At 42.5% G+C, this 24,344-nt stretch overlaps 1 protein-coding gene across 6 annotated transcripts in view; it reads right to left on the bottom strand.

Annotated features, from left to right (window-relative positions):
• LOC138670824 (retinol dehydrogenase 7-like) overlaps positions 1–24,344 on the bottom strand; it is a 66,324-nt gene that overhangs the window by 23,042 nt on the left and 18,938 nt on the right. For 5 of the 6 annotated variants that reach the window (XM_069758522.1, XM_069758520.1, XM_069758521.1 and 2 more), the window contains 3 exons: positions 20,022–20,098; positions 18,343–18,678; positions 10,623–10,881 (listed from right to left, as the gene is read on the bottom strand). In XM_069758522.1, coding sequence (XP_069614623.1) covers positions 10,623–10,881; positions 18,343–18,655 — 572 coding nt within the window. In that variant the 5' untranslated portion in view covers positions 18,656–18,678; positions 20,022–20,098. The remainder of the gene's footprint in view (positions 1–10,622; positions 10,882–18,342; positions 18,679–20,021; positions 20,099–24,344) is intronic. The other variant, XM_069758524.1, reaches the window with a different exon arrangement.

The following is a 24,344-nucleotide window of genomic DNA, read 5'->3' as shown; positions in this document are numbered from 1 at the left end:
TGTTGGCAATCGGGAGTTGTTGGCTATGAAGTGGGCATTTGAGGAGTGGCAACATTGGCTTGAGGGAGCCAAGCATCGCATTGTGGTCTTGACCGATCATAAGAATCTGATTTACCTTGAGTCGGCCAAGCGGCTGAACCCTAGACAGGCTCGGTGGTCCCCGTTTTTCTCCGATTTTGTGGTCTCGTATCTTCCAGGATCTAAGAATGTTAAAGCGGATGCCCTCTCTAGGAGTTTTTTGCCGGATTCTCCTGGAGTCCTTGAGCCGGTTGGCATTCTTAGGGAAGGGGTGATTCTGTGTGCCATCTCCCCTGATTTGCGGCGGGCACTTCGGGAGTTTCAGGCTGATAAACCTGACCGCTGTCCTGTGGGGAAGCTGTTTGTTCCTGATAGATGGACAAGTAAGGTAATTTCTGAGGTCCATTGTTCTGTGTTGGCCGGTCATCCTGGGATTTTTGGTACCAGAGATTTGGTTGCTAGGTCCTTTTGGTGGCCTTCCTTGTCGCGGGATGTGCGTTCTTTTGTGCAGTCCTGTGGGACTTGTGCCCGGGCTAAGCCTTGCTGTTCCCACGCTAGCAGGTTACTTTTGCCTTTGCCCGTCCCGGAGAGGCCTTGGACGCATATTTCCATGGATTTTATTTCGGATCTTCCTGTGTCCCAGAGGATGATCGGCCTGGGGGCTCTGGTGAGGGTTCGGTGACCCCTCCTCAAGGGGGGGGTACTGTTGTGAATTCCGCTCTTGGGTTCCCTCCGGTGGTTGTAAGTAGCATTTTTGTGAGTTCTGCTCTTGGGCTCCCTCCTGTGGTTTTGAGTGGTATGGCTTCTTCTTGGATTTAGCTTCTGCAGCTGTTTTCACTGATCGTCTTTCTGGCTCGGCTATATTAGTCTGGCCTTATCCCTCATTCAATGCCAGTTGTCAATTGTTCCTGCCTGGAGTCATTGCTCTGCGGTGGACTTTTTCTAGTTTTTATTACTGACCGCACAGCGTTCTGTCCTGTACTATTTCTATCTAGCTAGAAGTGGCCTCCTGTGCTTAATCTTGTTTCATACTACGTATGTCATTTCCTTCTCCTCTCACAGTCATTACTTGTGGGGGGCTAATCTATCCTTTGGGGATTTTCTCTGAGGCAAGATAGTTTTCCCGCTTCTATCTTTAGGGGTAGTTAGCTCTTAGGCTGTGACGAGATGCCTAGGCAGAGTTAGGAGCATTCCACGGCTACTTCTAGTGTTGTGTCGAGCTTAGGGACTGCGGTCAGTATAGTTGCCACCTGCTCAGAGCTAGTCGCATGTCGCTCCTTAATCACCAGATCATAACAGACTACTACTGCCCCATCATTGGTTAATATGTCAATCACTGCCATTCTAGCATGTATAGTCCGATTGGGCAAACAGGAAAAGAGAAAATCCAGCTTCCAAAAATATCCAAATTTTATTGAGAATAGAATCCAAAGTCCAATAACATGGTTCACAGGAGAATGAGAAGCAGCAGGTTACACGTTTCGAACAGTGTGCTCTTTTTCAAAGCTTTGAAAAGAACACAACACACTGTTGATAGTAACAATAATAATATACGTATTACCTATGCAGAGGGGAAGATTACATAATTTGTTTAAATATATTTTTTGGGAATCCATTGCATTTTAAAGTAAATTGTATACATGATATTTGCTTTAAATAAACCATAGGCCGATACAGCTCTTTTTCGATATCGTTCTTTTCATGTATGAGACAGGATTAACTTAATCAAGGCGAAGACAAGTAACTGGAGGTTAGAGGTTTTCCACCTTTGGAGACAATTTGCTTTTTACATTCATGCAATAGGGGCTAAAAAATAATTTAGCATTTTGGTTTCATTATTTTGCACTGCTTGCCTCCTATAGCCGCTGTAATTCTGTCTATGGCTGGCTGCAGAATGAGTTACCGAGGTTTGTAACATTATCATTATTGTAACAGATGTATTGAGGATATGATTTTGTGGCACAATTATATCTGTATGACAGGTTCCTGTTAGTGCAACTTTCCTTACAGACGGCACAGCTCTCCGGTTCATAAAATGACTACTGATGGAGGAACATGTGGCCAGACCTGTCCATCAGTTTCCTCCAGTAGAAAATCAGTTCTCATGTGAGATTTTCAACTGGACAAGGCTGATGGATAGGTCTGGTCACATAATAGGCCAACAGCAGCCGTTTTATGGACTGGAGATCGGTGCTATCTGTAAGGAAAGCTGCACTAACATGATCGTGAGAACTTGTCATACCTGTATAATAGTGCCACAAAATCATGTTCTCAACACATCTGATAAAATAATAATGATTATTATAATCATATTATATTGATAATTATCCTTCCCTTTAGCTTCCCTGGCATCTATACCTACATCATTTGTCCCATAAATGAATAAACTACACAAAAGTTAGTCCACTGCATCTTCTTTTCTGGATTACTTACATGTAGATGATCAGGCAAGAGAGGCGAGAAAAGTGAGTAACCTATAATTGCTTGTACATAGATCCGTTTTCACATCCGTCAGACACATCTCACCTACATACATCCGTGGCAGAATAGACACACACAAGCACAGGGTTTTAAAATCAAACAACAAAATAAAATTTATTGTCCTTCATAAACTTTCCAGCTCAAAATGGAAGCAGCTTTCTTCAGCACAAATTAATAACAATCCCTTCTTTGGCTAAGACAGAGTAAATCAAAGGATCTCACCAACTTGGTGTCACAGGAACATCAGCTATGCCTTTCTCCAGCCTCATCACAATTACTACACCCTACTGAGCTACTCCAGCTGCCTTTTATTATGCCTGTGAGACTCAGACTGGATTATGGGAGTGACCTTTTCCAATCAGACAGGACCCAAAATCCAGTCAAAACAACCATCTCAATAGTTATTGTGCTCAAATGCTTACATACCCGGCAGAATTTTTTCTTTCTTGGCCTTTTTCAGAGAATATGAATGATAACATCAAAACTTTTTCTCCACTCCTGGTTAGTGGTTAAGTGAAACCATTTGTTGTCAAACTATTGTGTTTTTTCTTTTTAAATCATAATGACAACCGAAAACATCCAAATGACCCTGATCAAAACTTCACATACCCCATTTCTTAATACTGTTTATTGCCCCCTCTAACATCAATGACAGCTGGAAGTCTTTTGTGGTAGTTTTGGATGAGGTTCTTTATTTTCTCAGATGGTAAAGCTGCCCACTCTTCTTGGCAAAAAGCCCCCAGTTCCTGTAAATTCCTGGGCTGTCTAGCATGAACTGCGCGCTTGTGATCTCCCCATAGTGGCTCAATGATATTGAGGTCAGGAGACTGAGATGACAACTCCAGAACCTTCATTTTGATCTATTGTAGCCAAAGACAGGTTGACTTGGCCTTGTGTTTTGGATCGTTATAATGTTGGAACGTCCAAGTGCGTCCCATGCGCAGCTTCCAGGCTTATGAGTGCAAATTTGCCTCCACAATTTGCTGATAATGTGCTGCATTCATCTTTCCTTCAACTTTGACCATGTTTCCTGTTCCTTTGTAGCTCACACATCCCCAAAACATCAGCGATCCACCTCCGTGCTTTACAGTAGTAATGGTGTTCCTTTCATCATAGGCCTTGTTGACCTATCTCCAAATGTAACGTTTATGGTTATGGCCAAAAAGTTCAATTTTGGTTTCATCACTCCAAATTACCTTGTTACAGCAGTTTTGAGGCTTGTCTCTGTGCTGTTTTGCGCCTTGTAGGTGATATACTTTGTGGCATTTACACAGTAATGGCTTTCTTCTGGTGACTCGACCATGCAGCCCAGTTTTCTTCTAGTGCCTCCTTATTGTGCATCTTCAAACAGCCACACCGCTAGTTTTCAGAGAGTCCTGTAGTCCAGTATTTCAGCTGATGTTCTTTGTGAGCTTTTCATTGCATCCCGAACAATTTTCCTGGCAGTTGTGGGCAACATTTTTGTTCGTCTACCTGACTGTGGTTTTGTTTTTACAGAGCCCCTGATTTTCCATTTATTAATCACAGTTTGAACCCTGCTAACTGGCACTATCAATTCCTTGGATATCTTTTTGTATCCCTTTCCTGTTTTAAGCAGTTCAACTACCTTTTCTCGTAGATCCATTGACAATTCTTTTGCTTTCCCCATGACTCACAATCCAGAAACATCAGTGGCTGGATCAAAGATGCAAGAGTCTGTCTAGATCCTAGAAACTCACTCAGCTTTTATGCACAAACACTAATTACAAGCAAACAGGTCACAGGTGAGGATGTTACTTTTAGTAGCCATTCAAACACATTTGTGTCAACTTCTGTGCATGTTATCAGGCCAAAATCACCAGAGTATGTGGAATTTTGATTAGGGTCATTTGGATGTTTTGAGTTGTCAGTATGATTGAAAAAGAGAAAACACCTAACCACTAACTATGAGTGAAGAAAAAGTTTTGGTGTTACCATTCATATTCTCTGTAAAAAGGCCAAGAAAGCAAAAATTCTGCTTGGGTATGTAAACTTTTGAGCACAACTATAATAATGTAATCAGACCCACAGCTGTCCACTATTGAAGCCCAGAGTTTGTCACAGTTATCCCTATTACACCGGGTGTATAGAACTTCTACATTTCTCCATAAAATAGGAGTGAGTGCAAATTATGTATTCCCAAGATGTTGGATGGGTTCCACTGATATTTTACATATGTTCTGGGTGTGTAGTTCTCTTGAAAATTTTTGGAAACCCAATGTTGCTTACCTAAATGGTGTCTTTGGTGTAAACGTCACGTTGCAATCTATAGTTTGTGTGATGGGGTATGTAGATGGAGTAATTGAAGACAAAAAAGAAAGATTGTCTATTAAAAGGGCACTTTACCAAATTAGAAAAAATATAGCAGCACACTAGTTAAGTAATTCTCCTCCAAAATTTAGAGAATTTAGTGAGAAGATGCATTTATTAATTCGGTTAGAGGAAAGGGATGGAAAGCCTGTCATGGTTCGTCAATTTTGTCATTACTGGGTTCTATAGCTGGGTAGATTTCTCACTTTGAAATAGGGTATACATTGGAATATTACATTAAATATACTGTAGAACAACCTAAGTTACACATGACTAATATGGGTCTACTGGACAAAGATGTGCACACATCACAAAATGATAAATACAACATTCTGCTCCCATGTTTCTATGTACATGTTCATTGTCTTTGTATTGATAATGTCACAACTATTATACAATATGTGTAATTAACTTTGGAAAATATTGCAGAATCTGTCATTTTTATACCAATAATTATTAAACTGTATCAGCAGTGTCTAGAACGAACAAAGGGTGGGAGGAGGGGGGGATTGTATGGGAATTTGTGCTAATGTTTGTTTATGTCCTCAATAATCAGAACCTCCCACTCCCGTCTCCAAGACTTTACACGTGCTGCGCCGATTCTTTGGAATGCACTACCTAGGTTAATGCGATTAATCCCCAATCCCCACAGTTTTAACCCCTTTACCCCCAAGGGTGGTTTGCACGTTAATGACCAGGCCAATTTTTACAATTCTGACCACTGTCCCTTTATGAGGTTATAACTCCGAAACGCTTCAACGGATCCTGGTGATTCTGACACTGTTTTCTCGTGACATATTGTACTTCATGATAGTGGTAAAATTTCTTTGATAGTACCTGCGTTTATTTGTGAAAAAAACGGAAATTTGGCGAAAATTTTGAAAATTTCGCAATTTTCAAACTTTGAATTTTTATGCAATTAAATCACAGAGATATGTCACACATAATACTTAATAAGTAACATTTCCCACATGTCTCCTTTACATCAGCATAATTTTGGAACCAATTTTTTTTTTTGTTAGGGAGTTATAAGGGTTAAAAGTTGACCAGCAATTTCTCATTTTTACAACACCATTTTTTTTTAGGGACCCCGTCTCATTTGAAGTCATTTTGAGGGGTCTATATGATAGAAAATGCCCAAGTGTGACACCATTCTAAAAACTGCACCCCTCAAGGTGCTCAAAACCACATTCAAGAAGTTTATTAACCCTTCAGGTGTTTAATAGGAATTTTTGGAATGTTTAAATAAAAATGAACATTTAACTTTTTTACACAAAAAATTTACTTCAGCTCCAATTTGTTTTATTTTACCAAGGGTAACAGGAGAAATTGGACCCAAAAAGTTGTTGTCCAATTTGTCCTGAGTACGCTGATACCCCATATGTGGCAGTAAACCACTGTTTGGGCGCATGGGAGAGCTCGGAAGGGAAGGAGCGCTATTTGACTTTTCAATGCAAAATTGACAGGAATTGAGATGGGACGCCATGTTGCGTTTGGAGAGCCACTGATGTGCCTAAACATTGAAACCCCCCACAAGTGACACCATTTTGGAAAGTAGACCCCCTAAGGAACTTATCTGGATGTGTGGTGAGCACTTTGACCCACCAAGTGCTTCACAGAAGTTTATAATGCAGAGCCATAAAAATAAAACAAAATTTTTTTCCCACAAAAATTATTTTTTAGCCCCCAGTTTTGTATTTTCCCTAGGGTAACAGGAGAAATTGGACCCTAAATGTTGTTGTCCAATTTGTCCTGAGTACGCTGATACCCGATATGTGGGGGGGAACCACCGTTTGGGCGCATGGGAGGGCTCGGAAGGGAAGGAGCATCATTTGGAATGCAGACTTAGATGGATTGGTCTGCAGGCGTCACATTGCGTTTGCAGAGCCCCTAATGTACCTAAACAGTAGAAACCCCCCACAAGTGACCCCATATTGGAAACTAGACCCCTCAATGAACTTATCTAGATGTGTTGTGAGAACTTTGAACCCCCAAGTGTTTCACTACAGTTTATAACGCAGAGCCGTGAAAATAAAAAATCTTTTTGTTTTCCCACAAAAATTATTTTTTAGCCCCCAGTTTTGTATTTTCCCAAGGGTAACAGGAGAAATTGGTCCACAAAAGTTGTTGTCCAATTTGTCCTGAGTATGCTGATACCCCATATGTTGGGGTAAACCCCTGTTTGGGCACACAGGAAAGCTCGGAAGGGAAGGAGCACTGTTTTACTTTTTCAACGCAGAATTGGCTGGAATTGAGATCGGACGCCATGTCGTGTTTGGAGAGCCCCTGATGTGCCGAAACAGTGGAAACCCCCCAATTATAACTGAAACCCTAATCTAAACACACCCCTAACCCTAATTCCAATGGTAACCCTAACCACACCTCTAACCCTGACACACCCCTAACCCTAATCCCAACCCTATTCCCAACTGTAAATGTAATCTAATCCTAGCCCTAACCCTAGCCCTAACCCTAACCCTAGCCCTAACCCTAGCCCTAACCCTAGCCCTAGCCCTAACCCTAGCCCTAACCCTAGCCCTAACCCTAGCCCTAACCCTAACCCTAGCCCTAGCCCTAACCCTAGCCCTAACCCTAGCCCTAACCCTAGCCCTAACCCTAACCCTAACCCTAGCCCTAACCCTAGCCCTAACCCTAGCCCTAACCCTAGCCCTAACCCTAGCCCTAGCCCTAACCCTAGCCCTAATGGGAAAATGGAAATAAATACATTTTTTTTTATTTTTCCCTAACTAAGGGGGTGATGAAGGGGGGTTTGATTTACTTTTATAGCGAGTTTTTTAGCGGATTTTTATGATTGGCAGCCGTCACACACTGAAAGACCCTTTTTATTGCAAAAAATATTTTTTGCAATACCACATTTTGAGAGCTATAATTTTTCCATATTTTGGTCCACAGAGTCATGTGAGGTCTTGTTTTTTGCGGGACGAGTTGACGTTTTTATTGAAAACATTTTTGGGCACGTGACATTTTTTTATCGCTTTTTATTCCGATTTTTGTGAGGAAGAATGACCAAAAGCCAGCTATTCATGAATTTCTATTGGGGGAGGCGTTTATACCGTTCCGCGTTTGGTAAAATTGATAAATCAGTTTTATTCTTCGGGTCAGTACGATTACAGCGATACCTCATTTATATCATTTTTTTATGGTTTGGTGCTTTTATACGATAAAAACTATTTTACAGAAAAAATAATTATTTTTGCATCGCTTTATTCTCAGGACTATAACTTTTTTATTTTTTTGCTGATGATGCTGTATGGTGGCTCTTTTTTTGCGGGACAATATGACGCTTTCAGCGGTACCATGGTTATTTATATCTGTCCTTTTGATCGCGTGTTATTCCACTTTTTGTTCGGCGGTATGATAATAAAGCGTTGTTTTTTGCCTCGTTTTTTTTTTTTTTTTCTTACGGTGTTTACTGAAGGGGTTAACTAGTGGGCCAGTTTTATAGGTCGGGCCGTTACGGACGCGGCGATACTAAATATGTGTACTTTTATTGTTTTTTTTTTTTATTTAGATGAAGAAATGTATTTATGGGAATAATATATATTTTTTTTTTTCATTATTTTGGAATATTTTTTTTTATTTTTTTTACACATTTGGAAAATTTTTTTTTTACTTTTTTACTTTGTCCCAGGGGGGGACATCACAGATCAGTGATCTGACAGTTTGCACAGCACTCTATCAGATCACTGATCTGATAGGAGTGCAGGCTGCTTCACAGTGCCTGCTCTGAGCAGGCTCTGTGAAGCCACCTCCCTCCCTGCAGGACCCGGATCCGCGGCCATCTTGGATCCGGGGCTCGAGCAGGGAGGGAGGTGAGGAGACCCTCGCAGCAACGCGATCACATCGCGTTGCTGCGGGGGGCTCAGGGAAGCCCGCAGGGAGCCCCCTCCCTGCGCGGTGCTTCCCTGCACCGCCGGCACATCGCGATCATCTTTGATCGCGGTGTGCCAGGGGTTAATGTGCCGGGGGCGGTCCGTGACCGCTCCTGGCACATAGTGCCGGATGTCAGCTGCGATAAGCAGCTGACACCCGGCCGCGATCGGCCGCGCTCCCCCCGTGAGCGCGGCCGATCGGCTATGACGTACTATCCCGTCCAGGGTCAGATTAGCCCAGGGCACCTCGACGGGATAGTACGTCTAAGGTCACAGAGGGGTTAAACGTGCCCTAAAAACTCATTTGTTCAGACTGGCCTACCGCCTCAATGCATTAATGTAAGGATCCCTGTGTGGCCTATTTAAAAAAAAAAAAAAATGTTCTCATTCACTTTATGCAGTTAATAGCCCTCTGTGTCTGTACTGTTACATACTTAGGCAGTTAACTGGTTCATGCAGCTTTACATGAACACCTGAGCCTTACACTATGGCTGGTCCGAATAACTATAGCATTTGTTACCATCCACCTCTCGTGTCTCCCCTTTTCCTCATAGTTTGTAAGCTTGCGAGCAGGGTCCTCATTCCTCCTGGTATCTGTTTTGAACTGTATTCCTGTTATGCTGTAATGTCTATTGTCTGTGCAAGTCCCCTCTATAATTTGTAAAGCGCTGCGGAATATGTTGGCGCTATATAAATAAAAATTATTATTATTATTATGTTGTATTCAGAAAAAAAAAACCAATAAAATGTTATCTAAAAAAATGTATTGGTATTATATTGCTCATTCATTAGGTATAACATATTCTTGGGTATATTTTGTTGCTATAAAAGCCTAAAAAAACTTGTTCGAAATTTATTGGCATGATATTGCTCACTTGTAGACTATTCTGCGGTCCTGAGTACATTTTGTTGGTATATAACCCTCAAAAAACTTGTTAAAAAATTTATCAGTATTATATTTCTCACCCATAGACAAATTATTTTGTTCCAAAAATTGACTAATGTCATATATATATATATATATATATATATATATATATATATATATATATACTGTAGAAACTACTTTGCATGAAATTCCATTGGTTTGAAATAAAAAACAAAAATGATCATTCAACAGGTGTACTAATTTTGTCCCTCAGTACTCGGCTCCCAGCCACCACTATTTCTCCTGTTGTGGTGTCCCCACCTTGTACCAGCATGTGTCCAGGAACATCACCCATGCCCTTACCAACACGGTTACTGGGATTGTGCACTTAACGACCGACACGTAAACAAGCGCTTGCGGCTAGGTTGCTACATTTCCCTGACTGCACACTGGTTGAACATTGTGGAAGCAGGGGGTGAATCCCACCCTGGCACTGCACTCACACTACCGACGCTGAGTATTGCTGGCCCTACTTCCATCAGGCTTTCCTTCACTACCTGCACCAGTTCCTGCACCCCATTCTGCTCCTCCTCATCCTCCATCTCCAGTGTGCTATCTCAGAGCACGTCATCTGCATCAATGGTAAGCTGGAAGCTCTGCAGCACTGCCTCACTGAAGCGGTAACAGGCTCTGCTGAAGCTAATTTGTCTAGGAGACGAACTGCACACTGCAGCAGGGTTACGGAAAGGAATAACAGACCAGACAGATGTGTGGCTCTCGCCACTAAACCTACAACCAGGCATGATCGTGTGTGATAATGGGCGTAACCTGGTGGTTGTTGTGAAGCTTGGCAAGCTCACATATGCACCATGCTTGGCCTACATGCTCAACTTCGTAGTTCCACTGTTTCTGAAAACCTACCTAGATTTGCCAAACGCTTCAAGTTATGCCACTAATACAAGCTATTTTAATAGCATTTATCTGCATCAATCTTCCTAATATTAGAAGTTTTTCATAATCATGCACAAACTTACCTTAAACTGTCAGAGAAAGCCTCCACACCATACTTTGACAGACAATATCCTCCACCAATAGCGGACAGTCTTCCCAAAGAACTAGATACATTAACAATACGTCCTTTGGATTTTCTTACAAGAGGTAGTAGATGTACAGTCACATCCACCATACCAATCAAATTCACATTCAGAACCTTCAGCAAATCTTCTTTTTTTTGCCATTCATTGGGAGCAAGAACGAGGGCATAGCCGGCATTATTAACCAAGCCCCAGAGCCCTGCAATATAGAAAACAGAACTGATAAAACACAGTATCTATGCATATAGTTATTTTTTTATATAGGTATACTATATCAACTTTTATTTTTTTCTCAACAGGAACACCAGTAAACACATATCTTTCCAGTCACCCCATAACCTTGCTCACATTATAACAGTGTTCTTGTATTTTTCACAAAACAACTTCTAACTTTCTGTCAGAAGAAAATAGTCCATCTTCTCTCAGCCATCTTGATAGTAAGAATCAGTCTGCAGTCACTAGCTTTGGAAACTACATATTTTGTGATACCTTTCATATCACATGGCAAAATCTGGCCAGTTCACATCTATCGAAAAGCTATAAGCAGCAAGTCAAAAGAAACAAAAACTCAATACTACCTGACGGTGACATCAACCCCCCCAACTATTACCTCAATTGCCACCGCTACGGGGAGATGTGCACTAGAGATGTGCCTTTTCTGGGGTGGCTGAGATCTGATGTTTTTAGCTGGGGGAGGGGCAGTATCCATGGCCTCTTCCTAGGCTGTTAATATCAGCCTGCAGCTGTCTGCATAGCCTTTGCTGGCTATTAATTATGGGAGGGACCCCACGTCATTTTTGGGGGGTTCCCCCATTTTAATAGCCAGTAAAGGTTAAGTATACAGTTGTGAGCTGATATTAATTGCCTGGGAAGCTCCATGGATATTAGTTAGACCGCACATGGAGTACTGTGTCCAGTTTTGGGCACTGGTGCTCAGGAAGGATATAACGGAACTAGAGAGAGTACAAAGGAGGGCAACAAAATTAATAAAGGGGATGGGAGAACTAGAATACCCAGATAGATTAGCGAAATCAAGATTATTTAGTCTAGAAAGAAGACGACTGAGGGGCGATCTAATAACTGTTATGAACTGGTGATTTAGAACCACAATGGACCTGGTGGTTAAGAGCACTGAAAATGACCTGATAGTTACTAATAACATAGAACGAGCTCTGAGACGTGGGAACTCTGCTGACCGCAATCCCTAATCCTATCACACCACACTAGAGGTAGCCGTGGAGTGCTCCTGACCAGACCTAGGCGCCTCGGGCACAGCCTGAGAAACTAGCTAGCCCTGAAGATAGAAAAATAAGCCTACCTTGCCTCAGAGAAATTCCCCAAAGGAAAAGGCAGCCCCCCACATATAATGACTGTGAGTAAAGATGAAAATACAAACACAGAGATGAAATAGATATTAGCAAAGTGAGGCCCGACTTACTAAATAGACCGAGGATAGGAAAGATAGCCTTGTGGTCAGCACAAAAACCTACAAACAACAACGCAGAGGGCGCAAAAAAAGACCCTCCGCACCGACTAATGGTACGGAGGTGCTCCCTCTGCGTCCCAGAGCTTCCAGCAAGCAAGACAAACCAATATAGCAAGCTGGACAGAAAAAATAGCAAACAAAAGTAACACAAGCAGAACTTAGCTTATGCAGGGCAGACAGGCCACAAGAAAGATCCAGGAGAGAGAGCAAAACCAATACTGGAACATTGACTGGAGGCTAGGAACAGAGAACTAGGGGGAGTTAAATAGAGCAGCACCTAACGACTTAACCTCGTCACCTGAGGAAGGAAACTCAGAAGCCGCAGCCCCACTCACATCCACCAGAGGAAGCTCATGGACAGAACCAGCCGAAGTACCACTCATGACCACAAGAGGGAGCTTGACCACAGAATTCACAACAAATAACCATGTATAAGTATATAAGGGGACAATACAAATATCTCGCTGAGGATCTGTTTATACCAAGGAAGGTGACGGGCACAAGGGGGCATTCTTTGCGTCTGGAGTATAGAAGGTTTTTCCACCAACATAGAAGAGGATTCTTTACTGTTAGGGCGGTGAGAATCTGGAATTGCTTGCCTGAGGAGGTGGTGATGGCGAACTCAGTCGAGGGGTTTAAGAGAGGCCTGGATATCTTCCTGGAGCAGAACAATATTGTAACATACAATTATTAGGTTCTGTAGAAGGACGTAGATCTGGGGATTTATTATGATGGAATATAGGATGGACAAATGTCTTTTTTCGGCCTTACTAACCATGTTACTATGTTACCCAATTCCCAGGCTATAAACATCTGCCTCGAATCGTTGGCTTTCCCTCTGCTGGTTAAGAAAAATGTGCAGGAGCCCACGCCATTCAATTTGCACACACACTGTACTAATTGTATTTGTCACGGTCATCTATATATCTACCTATCCTATATGTATTTACTGTATGTATTCCATCTCTTCTATCCTGTCAGCTCATGCTGTGATTTTACACTACCACGGGTGCTGAATTACCGCATTTTTTCCTATCTGTTTAACCATCTCTCTATGTAATATATATATAAAAATATATATCTATGTGTACTGACATCTGACATCTATATACGGTATAAGGTGAAGTTTATTCAGTGCCAACCTAAGCAACAATGGTGGCATTTCTTTTATTTTTTTCATCATTTTACCCCTCAAATAACATTGTATAGTCAAATACATAGTGGTACTCAGCACTTCTGCTTGTTCTGCAAAAATCCTGCCCAATACTGTACCCAATTTTAGTTGAATCTGATAGTGGTTACTGTTCAGGCAATAGAGTCCTGTGTATTAACTCCAAAGAGTAGAATAGGATAGGGATTAGTTAGACCAATAGGATTTGTCTGGCTAGCAGGGGCTAAGAAACAGAAATTGGGGGAGCTTCCTGGAGTTAGTCAGTGTGTGAGCCGGGAGCAAGGACAGGACAGTCATGTCCGGTGGAACGTTTAAGCAGAGGAACTCAGCAGTCCAGGGCCTAAGAGCTGACAGTCAGATGGTGGTGGAGGAATATCAGGGCAGCATAAGAATGGTTGCAGCTAATTTTGTGGGGACAACCCTTAACATCCGAATTGAAGAAATTCTTCAAGGAATTAAAGAGCCATTCTTCAGTCAGGAAGCTGCGGTACTGGCAGATCAAGTGGGGACATGTGATATATGAGCTCAAATATTTGGGCACCACTACACATTATCTCTTAAGTTCCTTCTTGAAATGTGCAGGGCAAGTGGCTAGAATCAGTAAATGGAAATTTAAAGTGCTCCTCAGAGTGTCTGAGTGTGGGATCATTTGTCTTCCGGGACTCGCCATGGCGAAAGGTAGGAGGATAAGGGTAAGGATTATGTGGTATAGACTTTTAGCTAGTGAGATTGGACAGTATGGAAGACAGGGTGGTGCTGGGAAACATACTGGCAGCATTATCTTCCATCCAACCGGTCACCTGTTTGCATTGTAGTGGCTTCATGAGTGGTGTCCTGAGCCCCCATGCAAAATAGGACAGGAAGCAATTTATCATGGATGATCGTGTTTGTTGTGCTCTCGCAGCAGGCGCAGTTTCAACTGGTGTGCACCATCAGCAGCACGTCCACTTCCCCCTCACTTACTGCACACCTTGCGCATTTTAGGTCAGTATAGTGATAAGAAAATATGAGTTTCAGACAGAGAGCATTCATGATGTTGGAGACTGCAGACAGACAGTCAGTGGCGTTCTGTAGTACAGTGGGGGTAAGGTCAGGGGATGATGTGTATAGTTGTGTGTCATCAGCATAGAGATGGTACTGAAAGCCAAATCTGCTGATGGTCTGTCCAATTGGGGCAGTGTAGAGAGAGAAGAGGAGGGGGCCATGACTGAGCCCTGAGGTACCCCGACAGTGAGAGGAAGAGGAGATGAAGTGGAGCCAGAGAACAGAACACTGAAGGAGCAGTCAGAAAGATAGGAGGAGAACCAGGAGAGAGCAGTGTCCTTAATACTTAGTGACTGGAGCCTAGAGAGTAGGAGAGGGTGGTCAACAGTGTCGAAAGCTGCAGAAAGGTCGAGAAGAATGAGCAGAAAGTGGTCACCGTTACGTTTTGCTGTCAGAAGGTCATTGGTCACTTTGATGAGTGCAGTTTCTGTCGAATGTAGGGGCAGAAACCGGACTGTGAAGGGTCTAGGAGGGAGTGAGTGAAGAGGTAACGGATAAGGTGGGAGTATATCAGGCGCTCCAAGAGTTTAGAGATGAAGGGGAGATTGGAGACTGGTCTGTAGTTGTTTGTGCAGGATGGGTCGAGGGTGGGTTTCTTTAGTAATGGAGTAATGATAGAGTGCTTGAAGGAGGAGGGGAAAATGCCAGAGGAGAGGGAGAGATTAAAGATTGTAGTTAGGTGAGTTGTGACGACTCTAGAGAGAGATTGGAGGAGATGTGAGGGAATGGGGTCGGTGGTGCATGTAGTCAGACGAGAAGAGGAGAAGAGCCTGGAGACTTCTTCTTCTGTGATGGGATCGAATGTGGAGAGTGAGCCAGGGGAAATGCAGGGAGGGATGGGAGTCACTGTACTTGGTGATTGGGAGCGGATTTCCTGATGGATATTGTCTATTTTCTCTATAAAGTGGGAGGCCACGTCATCAGCACAATTGTCTGTGATAGGGGCTTGTGCATTTGGCCTGAGGAGGGAGTGAAAGGTGTCAAAAAGTTTCTTGGGGTTGTTGGATAGTGAGGAGATCAGGGTGGTGAAGTAGGTCTGTTTGGCGAGGTGAAGGGCAGAGTTATAGGTCCTTAACATAAATTTGAAGTGTATGAAGTCTTCTGGTGTGCGTGTTTTCCTCCATAAGCGTTCAGCACACCAAGAGCATCGCTGTAGAAATCGGGTTTGCGTTGTGAGCCAGGGCTGTTTCACTCTGTGTTTGGAGGTTCTGAGGGTGAGGGGAGCTACTTGGTCAAGGGTGCCTCTTAGAGTGTCATTGAATTGATGTACAGCCAGATCAGGACAGGAAAAAGAAGAGATTGGGGACAATGATGAGTGTAGGGAGTCTGAAAGTGTATGAGGGTTAATGGCTTGTAGATTTCTGACTGAATGGTAGGTAGGAGGGTGCTGGGGTGAGCGAGGATTTGTGAGTGTGAAGGAGAGAATGTTGTGGTCAGAGAGGGGAAGCAGTGAGTTATCTAGGTAGGAGATTGAGCAGAGCTGGGCGAAAACCAGGTCCAGGGTGTTACCGTCTTTGTGTGTTTCAGAGGTTGAGAGCTGTGAGAGGCCCAGAGAAGTGGTTAGTGTTAGAAGCTGGGATGCAGATGTGGAAGTGGGGCTGTTAATGGGGATGTTGAAGTCTCCCAGGATAAGGGTTGGTTGTTCTGAGGACATGAAGTGCGGCAGCCAGGCAGAGAAATGGTCCAGGAAGTGGGTGTGTGAGCCTGGGGGCCGGTGTATGACTGCTACTCTGAGGGAGAGGGGACGAAAGAGCCTGATGGTGTGGACTTTAAAAGAAGGGAATGAGAGCGATGGAACTGGGGGGATGACCTGGATAGTGCATTGTGGGGACAGGAGTATGCCGACTCCACCACCCGGTCTGTTTGTGGGTCTCGGGGAATGGGAGAATTGTAAGCCACCATGGGAAATGGCAGCAGGAGAGACAGTGTCAGAATCCTGAATCCAGGTTTCCGTGAGGGCAAAGAGATTCAGAGAGTTTTTCAGAAAGTAATTGTGTAGGAAAGGAAGCTTGTTACATACAGACCGTGGATTCAAAAGGGCACAATTAAAAGAAGGAGATGAAGGAGTGCAAATAATATTAGTAAGATTATTAAGGTTTCGATGTGAGGTAGGGTAGGGGTTGAGGTTGGTGGATGGTGGACCGGGGTTGGGGGAGATGTCCCTTGAAGTCAGTAGGAGCAGGAAGATAAAGAGCAAGTGGTTTTTGGAATTGTATGAAGTTTTTTTGTCCAGTGTGTTTGGGCAAGATGGACTGAGGTTTTTCAAGAAGGTGAGAAGTGCATGGGAGCTGTACATGGGAGAGGGAAGGAGTGAGGAGCTGATGTATATGAGTCTTGATGGAGGGGGGATTGGGCAGTGAAAGTGGATTGCAAGGGAACATAAGAGGATAGGAATAAAGCACATGGATAGAGGGGAGAGCAGAGTGTGGGTTACCTGACTCCTGCCCTGACTAACTGCCATGGAATAACTGCTGTATCACGACGCTTATCTTCGTGATGCTTTGCTTCTGGGATGCTTGTGTGCACTTCCACATGCGTGCACCACTAAGGATGTTTCTAAATTTATAGTCCAGACTGCTAGGTCAGAAGAGATGGATTTTGGGAACTGGTTGAGGATAATTTGGCAGCTGGGGCCAGCACACCAGGGGCTTTTTTTTAAAAAAGATGTATAACTGTGCTTAATTCTAAAACTCTGGGCAAAACCGTCAATGAAAAAGACCTGGGAGTATGGGTGGATGACAAACTCACATTTAGTGGCCAGTGTCAGGCAGCTGCTACAAAGGCAAATAAAATAATGGAATGCATTAAAAGAGGCATAGATGCTCATGAGGAGAACATAATTTTACTTCTATTCAAGTCACTAGTGCAACCACACTTAGAATACTGTGTACAGTTCTGGTCTCCGGTGTATAAGAAAGACAGCTGAACTAGAGCGGGTGCAGAGAAGAGCGACCAAGGTTATTAGAGGACTGGGGGATCTGCAAAACCAAGATAGGTTATTACACTTGGGGCTATTTAGTTTGGAAAAACGAAGGCTAAGGGGTGATCTTATGTTAATGCATAAATATATGAGGGGACAGTACAAAGACCTTTCTGGTGATCTTTTTAATCATAGACCTGAGACAGGGACAAGGGGGCATCCTCTACATCTGGAGGAAAGAATGTTTAAGCATAATAACAGACGCGGATTCTTTACTGTAAGAGCAGTGAGACTATGGAACTCTCTGCCGTATGATGTTGTAATGAGTGATTCATTACTTAAATTTAAGGGGGACTGGATGCCTTTCTTGAAAAGCATAATGTTACAGGGTATACTGTATATACTAGAAGAAATTTTTTTCCCCAGTGTGGAACTTACTCTTTGCCACATGTTTTTTTTTTGCCTTCCTCTGGATCAACATGTTAGGGCATGTTAGGTTAGGCTATGGGTTGAACTAGATGGACTTTAAGTCTTCCTTCAACCTTAATAACTATGTTACTATGTTACTATGTTACTTATGACCAGAATGATTTCTCATGGTTTTCCAACGTGTTCATAAAAAATATTGTCTGTTCATGATTTTTTGATAAGCCTTCCAGAAAAAATATAAACTCAAGTTAGTAACTATGGTCCAGCACTAGGAAATGTTTTTTATCAGAAGCAATTCCATGTCTGTCCATGGGCTCTATCAGATTCTGCAGTTCAGTTTCTCTAACCAGTGGCCAGGCACAGTACTTGCAGGGCCGGACATGCCAGTGGCGCAACCAGGGGCCCATCTCTACCAACAAAGCAGGTGGAATCATGCATTATTATGAGATATTGGACAGCAAAAGACCCATATACTTTCTTGCACAGGAGCCCTTTTCTGTGTTCACTAGTGAATACATGGACAGATGCTGGAGTGTTTTTTTGTTTATAAATCATAATGTACAACTTACTGCCCACAGTATACAATTATGCAGGAAACACATATGATTACCTTTACTTCCAACCATAGCTGCCACCTTTTCGGCAGCAGCGCTTACACTTTTGCTGTCGGTAACATCCAGTATTATTGTTTGCAGTCTACTGGAGGTCTCTTTCTTTAGGTTTTCTGCGCCCTCATTGGTCAGACAAGCAGCCAGGACCTTCATTCCACGTTTATCTAACTGTTTTGCCAGTAGGTTTCCGAATCCAGAGTCACATCCAGTGATGAAGACGTATTTGTCGGTCAGATTTCCCAGGATAAGACTTTGTCTATACCATCTGTACAAGAAGATCAGGCCAATCACCGCCAACAGAAGGAGCCACATGATGGGAGATGCAAATATATATTCTGTAATATAATTGGGTAATTGAAGTTAAATCTGTTAAATAAAGATGCAAGCAATGCTGACAAAACATACCTAAAACTACAGGTAAAAACTTATCTGGACAGGAAGTGGTACCCTTTGGCCACATTATTGAGTTCTAACTATCTCTAAAGTTAGTCTCTGAATAAGTATATTTATTCAATATTTGCTGGAAGAATGCCCAGGTGACTCTTGGAAAAGATCTCCATACTCCTGAAATTGTTCCAGATGAGGAAGTTATCTGGACAGGATTTGGTAGCTTTTGGCCACATTATTGAGTTGCAACTGACCTTAAAGTGTAATATATCTGAATTGTTTAACATATTTCATAAATGCCGGAAAAATGCCCATAAATTGTTCCAGATGATGTTTTGAATTCTGATCCATGGTCTGTATAAATAGAAAGGTCTTGTCTGGGGCTTGTATGTGGCATGGGGGCATATATTTGTTTATTAAAATTAATCTTGTTTCGGGACCATAGCTCTTTTCTTTTATTTTGGAATACAATGAAGTCATACCGAATGTGACTGACAATTAACATGGGTCTAAATGCTACATTAAAGTGTGACACTGAAGAAGCCATTTGAGGGTGAAACCCTGGGTGGCATGGAAGGCTAAACATGCTGCTAGTTTTTACTTTTAATGTGCATGACCAATAAATATACTGTCACATTTTATTAGCGGCTGGTTTGCACTATGTCCACTTGTTGACTTCATACAGGTCAACCAGCAACCACATGAACAAATGGGACTGCTACAAACGACATGATTGGGAGAGTGACTGCATAAAGTCACAAGATTTCTATGATGCGTTTCTCTTCACGTGAGATGACATTTTGAAGAACATGTGTCCTGGTTATAGTAGTAGCATACAAGAAACCACAGTCAGGTGTTGCTTTCACCTTTGTGGAAAGTAACTGTGCCAGTATGAAATGACTCTGCATAATAAAAATTTCCTTCAATTTACATTAATTTATATAATATTAAGATACCATTTGATCAGAACAGTAAGAGTATGTTCACACAATTTTTTATGTGGAATTCTGCTCCATTACCCACTTTGGAATAATGATTGATTGATTGATTTTAATTGGAAAACCACATTTTGGTTCAAATAACAAGTTTATATCCGACACAGTTGTAGAAACACTTAGTAGAAAAAAAGGGATATGTCACTTTGATGTAACTGACTTTTAGACACCATACTAAGCTTGACTTTTAAATCAAATATAGTAGATATAAACACAACAACAAAAAAATATGAAATCAATCTCTACAAGGACACAATAGTGGTGGGGAGAAGGGAGAGGGAGGTTTGGAATCTTACCACGTTGTGAATCCCTGGATCAATGCTTTAGCCCTGGAGTTCGTCCTGAGAGTGCTGCACCCGCTGGTGATCAGAGACTAATAGTGGAGGAAAAGGAAGTGTGTTGGCACATCCATCCAGGATATAAGTAAAATCTTTCTTAATTGGAAAATAGATTAAAACATGGTAAAATAAAACCTCAGGAAACCTGGCGCATTTCTGGTGTATACAACACCCTAAATCATAGGAGGATCATTGTGAACTATCATTCATACTAAGCATGTGCCAATTAGCAGCTGTAATTAATCGAGCTGAAGTCAAAACTTCAGATGCTGGTCCCACATCACAGAAACAATTAAAAATGCCAGGCATTAGGAATTAGCATGATGCAAAGAAAAAACAAATATATCCCAAAAGAGATGTGTCATTTCAACAAGTTGCACATGATAAAACAGATCAACATGATATTGGACAAAAGATCAATTACCGTAGTTAAACATGCATTATATGACTTTGGAATGTACCAAAAATAACATTTGTTGATATTTAAAGAGCATAAAAAAACAAAATGTACATTTGTTCTTGGTGATTGTCATAAAGCAAAAGGAAAAAAAGATGGAAAACCGTAAAAAAAAAGTGACTTGCTTACATTAATGGACGTATCATAAACCTCAGAACTGTAGCAAACAATTTGGAAATTAAATGGTTAAATGACCTGTGATTTTACCTTGAGTAATAAATCAGCAGCAGATGACAGAGGTAGTAATCAGACAAACACATGGAGCATAGCATTGGAATATGAAGGAAGCAGCAGAATATAATCACCGGAGGCAGGACAGAAGTGTCACAAGAGACTATCAGTATGATGATAGGAACAACAGGGGAAAGAGGAGTGGTTAAATTAATGAGCAAAATAAATTAACATCCAAACTTTCACATTTCTTATGTGCCTCAATCCAAGTTACTCTGGATTGCTGCTTAAGGGCTCATACCCATATGCGAGAAAAAAATGGTCTGATTTTCAGACCGAAAGAACGGACGAGTGCTATGCGAGTGTCATGTGAGTACAATGTGATTTTTCACACCTAGTATCCAATTTACATTTGAGTGCATTGCGATTGCTATCCGATTGCAATGTGATTTTAACATGAGCTTTTGCATACAGCAGTTCTCTATGTCATTTACACATCGTTTTCAAAGGAAAAATTCATCAAAACACACACACATATATATTTGCCAGTTCATTTTCCCACGCTCCAGAGTTCATTGCAGTTCAGGCTGTGATGGAGCACAGCTTCAGTGACGTCACCGCTAGTCACTGAAGCTCCGCTCCCAGCATCTCATTCACCAGTGGTTTACAGCTGGGGCGGTCGCATCTTGGCACCGTCCTGGTTGTAAACTGTATATACCCCAGATATGAATTACGGGGTGGGACACAGCGACGGACAGGTATGGTATATTGTTGCTTTTTTATTTTTTGTTTATTACAGGCGATTTAGGGCATCTCAGGAATTAGGAGTACAATACAGATGGGAAACGGTGTAGTGTTTTATTTCATTAAAATACTATATTCTGGTTGTCTCTTTATTTCACCTGTAAAATCTATAGGATTAGTAATGGCTAGGTGACTTATTGACACCACTCCATTACTAAGCCGGGTTTGATGTCACTTTACAATCCAACCCCACAACTATTACCCCACTTGCCACCTCTACAGTGCAAGTGGGAAGAGCGAGGCTAAATCCCAGAATTGGCGCATCTTACAGATGCACGTTTTCTGGGGCAGTTGAGTGCTGATGTTTTTAGCCGGAGGGGGGCAATATCCATGGTCCCTTCCTAGGCTATTCATATCAGCTGGCAGCTGTCTGGTTATTAATTATAGGGGGACCCCACATCATTTTTGGGGGGGTCCCCTATTTTAATAGCCAGTAAAGGCTAAGTATACAGCACCCAGTGACTTGCATTGGCGAGTCTCATCCAAGAAAGATTGCAAATTGCAGCATGTTGCAATTTTTTTCTCAGTCCGATTTCAGCTGAGAAAAAAATCGATGATGAGTAGTGTTGAGCATTCCGATACCGCAAGTATCGGGTATCGGCCGATACTTGTGGTATCGGAATTCCGATACCGAGATCCGATACTTTTGTGGTATCGGTATCGGATCAATAGGGATGTGTAAAATAAAGAATTAAAATAAAAAATATTGATATATTCACCTCTCCGGCGGCCCCTGGACATCACGCTGGTAAGCGGCAGGCTTCTTTGTTTAAAATGCGCGCTTTTAGGACCTGCGAATGACGTCCCGGCTTCTGATTGGTCGCGTGCCGCCCATGTGACCGCCACGCGACCAATCAGAAGCCATGACGTCATTCGCAGGTCCTAAATTCCTAGAATTAGGAGTTTAGTGAATGAGAATGACGTCGCGGCTTCTGATTGGTCGCGTGCCGCTCATGTGACCGCCACGCATTTCAGCGAGAATGCAGGTGGATCACGGTTCTTAATACACTGGTTCCCTTTGGGCTCAATGAGCAAATCAGTTTTGCCTCTTTTCTCTAGTCTCATTTAATTTTGGTATCTGGACTTGGTTTTTAAGTCTGTGTGTGTCCGTGTTATGTTATATTCATATTTTGTCTTTTTATCTTTATTTTTAGTTATCTAGTATGGGACTATCTTATGACCAAATGTCTACCTCACCGTGGAATATGACCATGAAAGCAGCAATTATTGTCTTACATCAATATGTGGACATCTGGAGCATGTTTTTTAGACACTGTATTTAATATTCGTTGTTGCATTTGCTTTAGTATTGTTATTATTATTATTTAATGTGTATATTTGAAGTATATGTATGTAAAATATGAATTTATTTGTGATTATACATATTCTGCACAAGCACTTTGCACTTTAGTGAACCATATTTAGTGTATTAATCTATATGATTTATTTACATATGAAGCGTACATTTCTATTATAGATACCTGCTCTTATGATCTCTACATTAGGTTGCACAGCACTTTGCACTTTTGTTGTATATGCAACGCTCATCACTTCACATTGAGCGCAACACCGATCTGCTTCTGAGTTCGTAGGTACAGTGGGGACGTGTGCGCATGCCTGTGACGTCAGCGTCACGGTGCATCTTTGCCGGCGCCCATTGGGTGAGGCGGGGCTGTCATGGTTGCCATGGTTTTGGCTTCTCTGGCGTCTCGCAGCGCTCGGGAAGCCGTGCGATGATGCTAGTTCCGGCGCTGACGACGGTAGCGCATGCGCAATTCACACGTCTCCGCAATTATTCCCAGGTGTGGTAGCATTATAAAATCCGGGTAGTGACACACGCTGTACGGCCCCCCGAAGAAGCCTACGCGAAACGCGCGTAGGGGCTGGCAATCCTCACATCCACACCACGACTGACATGGGTAAGGTCCAGTCCTGTATACTGTCTATGACAGCTATTTCTACATAGGCTCCTAGTGGGACTGAATGAGGAGTTCTTTTCACCTTTGATAGACTTGTCTTACGCTTTGAACCTTGGACCTTAAGTCGCACTAGCTTGTTGGTGTGGTATGTGATTGTTATCTGAACCCTTCACATAAGTAACCCTACATATACTATAGAATTTTACTTATTGCTCTGTTGAGTGTATGTTACCATTTAATAAATATTTGAAATATTTTTCTATTTGGCAGCGTTTGGACTCCTTTTTTCTAATTATTTTTGCTATTGTTGGGAGTTTTTTCTGTCCCTGATTGGACGTTTGTGGCTCTGATCTAATTAATTATATGTTTGACACGTAGCAGCGACCAGGCCCCTGCTGTGAGATCGCTGGTCGTGTCGGAATGGCCTGGACCTTTTTTTGATCGTTGAGGTCCCGCTGGGTAGCACACATCGCTGTGTTTGACACCTTACCAACGACCTCGTTGACGACTCAGACACCGACACATAGGCATGCATTTGCGTTGCCTTTTCCACACCCCTCCGCTCCGATTGGTGGTCGCTACTGCATTTTGATTGGCGGTCATGCCTTCAATAGAAGACGACATAGTAGCGCTTCCATCCTTTGTTCCTGACCGCGTGGTGGTTTGCAGATCGTTGTAGAGTTCTCTGGCCTGCGACTCCTCTTCGATTTATCTATTCTTCAACGGTTCAAAGGAACAAAGGACGGAAGGGCTATTGTGTCGCCTCATAAGGCAAGGCCGCCAACAATCAGAATGCAGTAGCGACCACCAATCGGAACTGAATGGGCGCGGAAAAGGCAACGCAAATGCACGCCTGTGTGACTACAACGTCACACAGGACGTCTCTCATCGAGGTCTGAATCATCATAATAGCTGCCATGTGACAGGGTC

The sequence above is a fragment of the Ranitomeya imitator genome, chromosome 3 (genome assembly GCF_032444005.1).
Source record: "Ranitomeya imitator isolate aRanImi1 chromosome 3, aRanImi1.pri, whole genome shotgun sequence".
Taxonomy (NCBI): Eukaryota; Metazoa; Chordata; class Amphibia; order Anura; family Dendrobatidae; genus Ranitomeya; species Ranitomeya imitator.
This window is presented reverse-complemented; position numbering and strand designations above follow the sequence as displayed.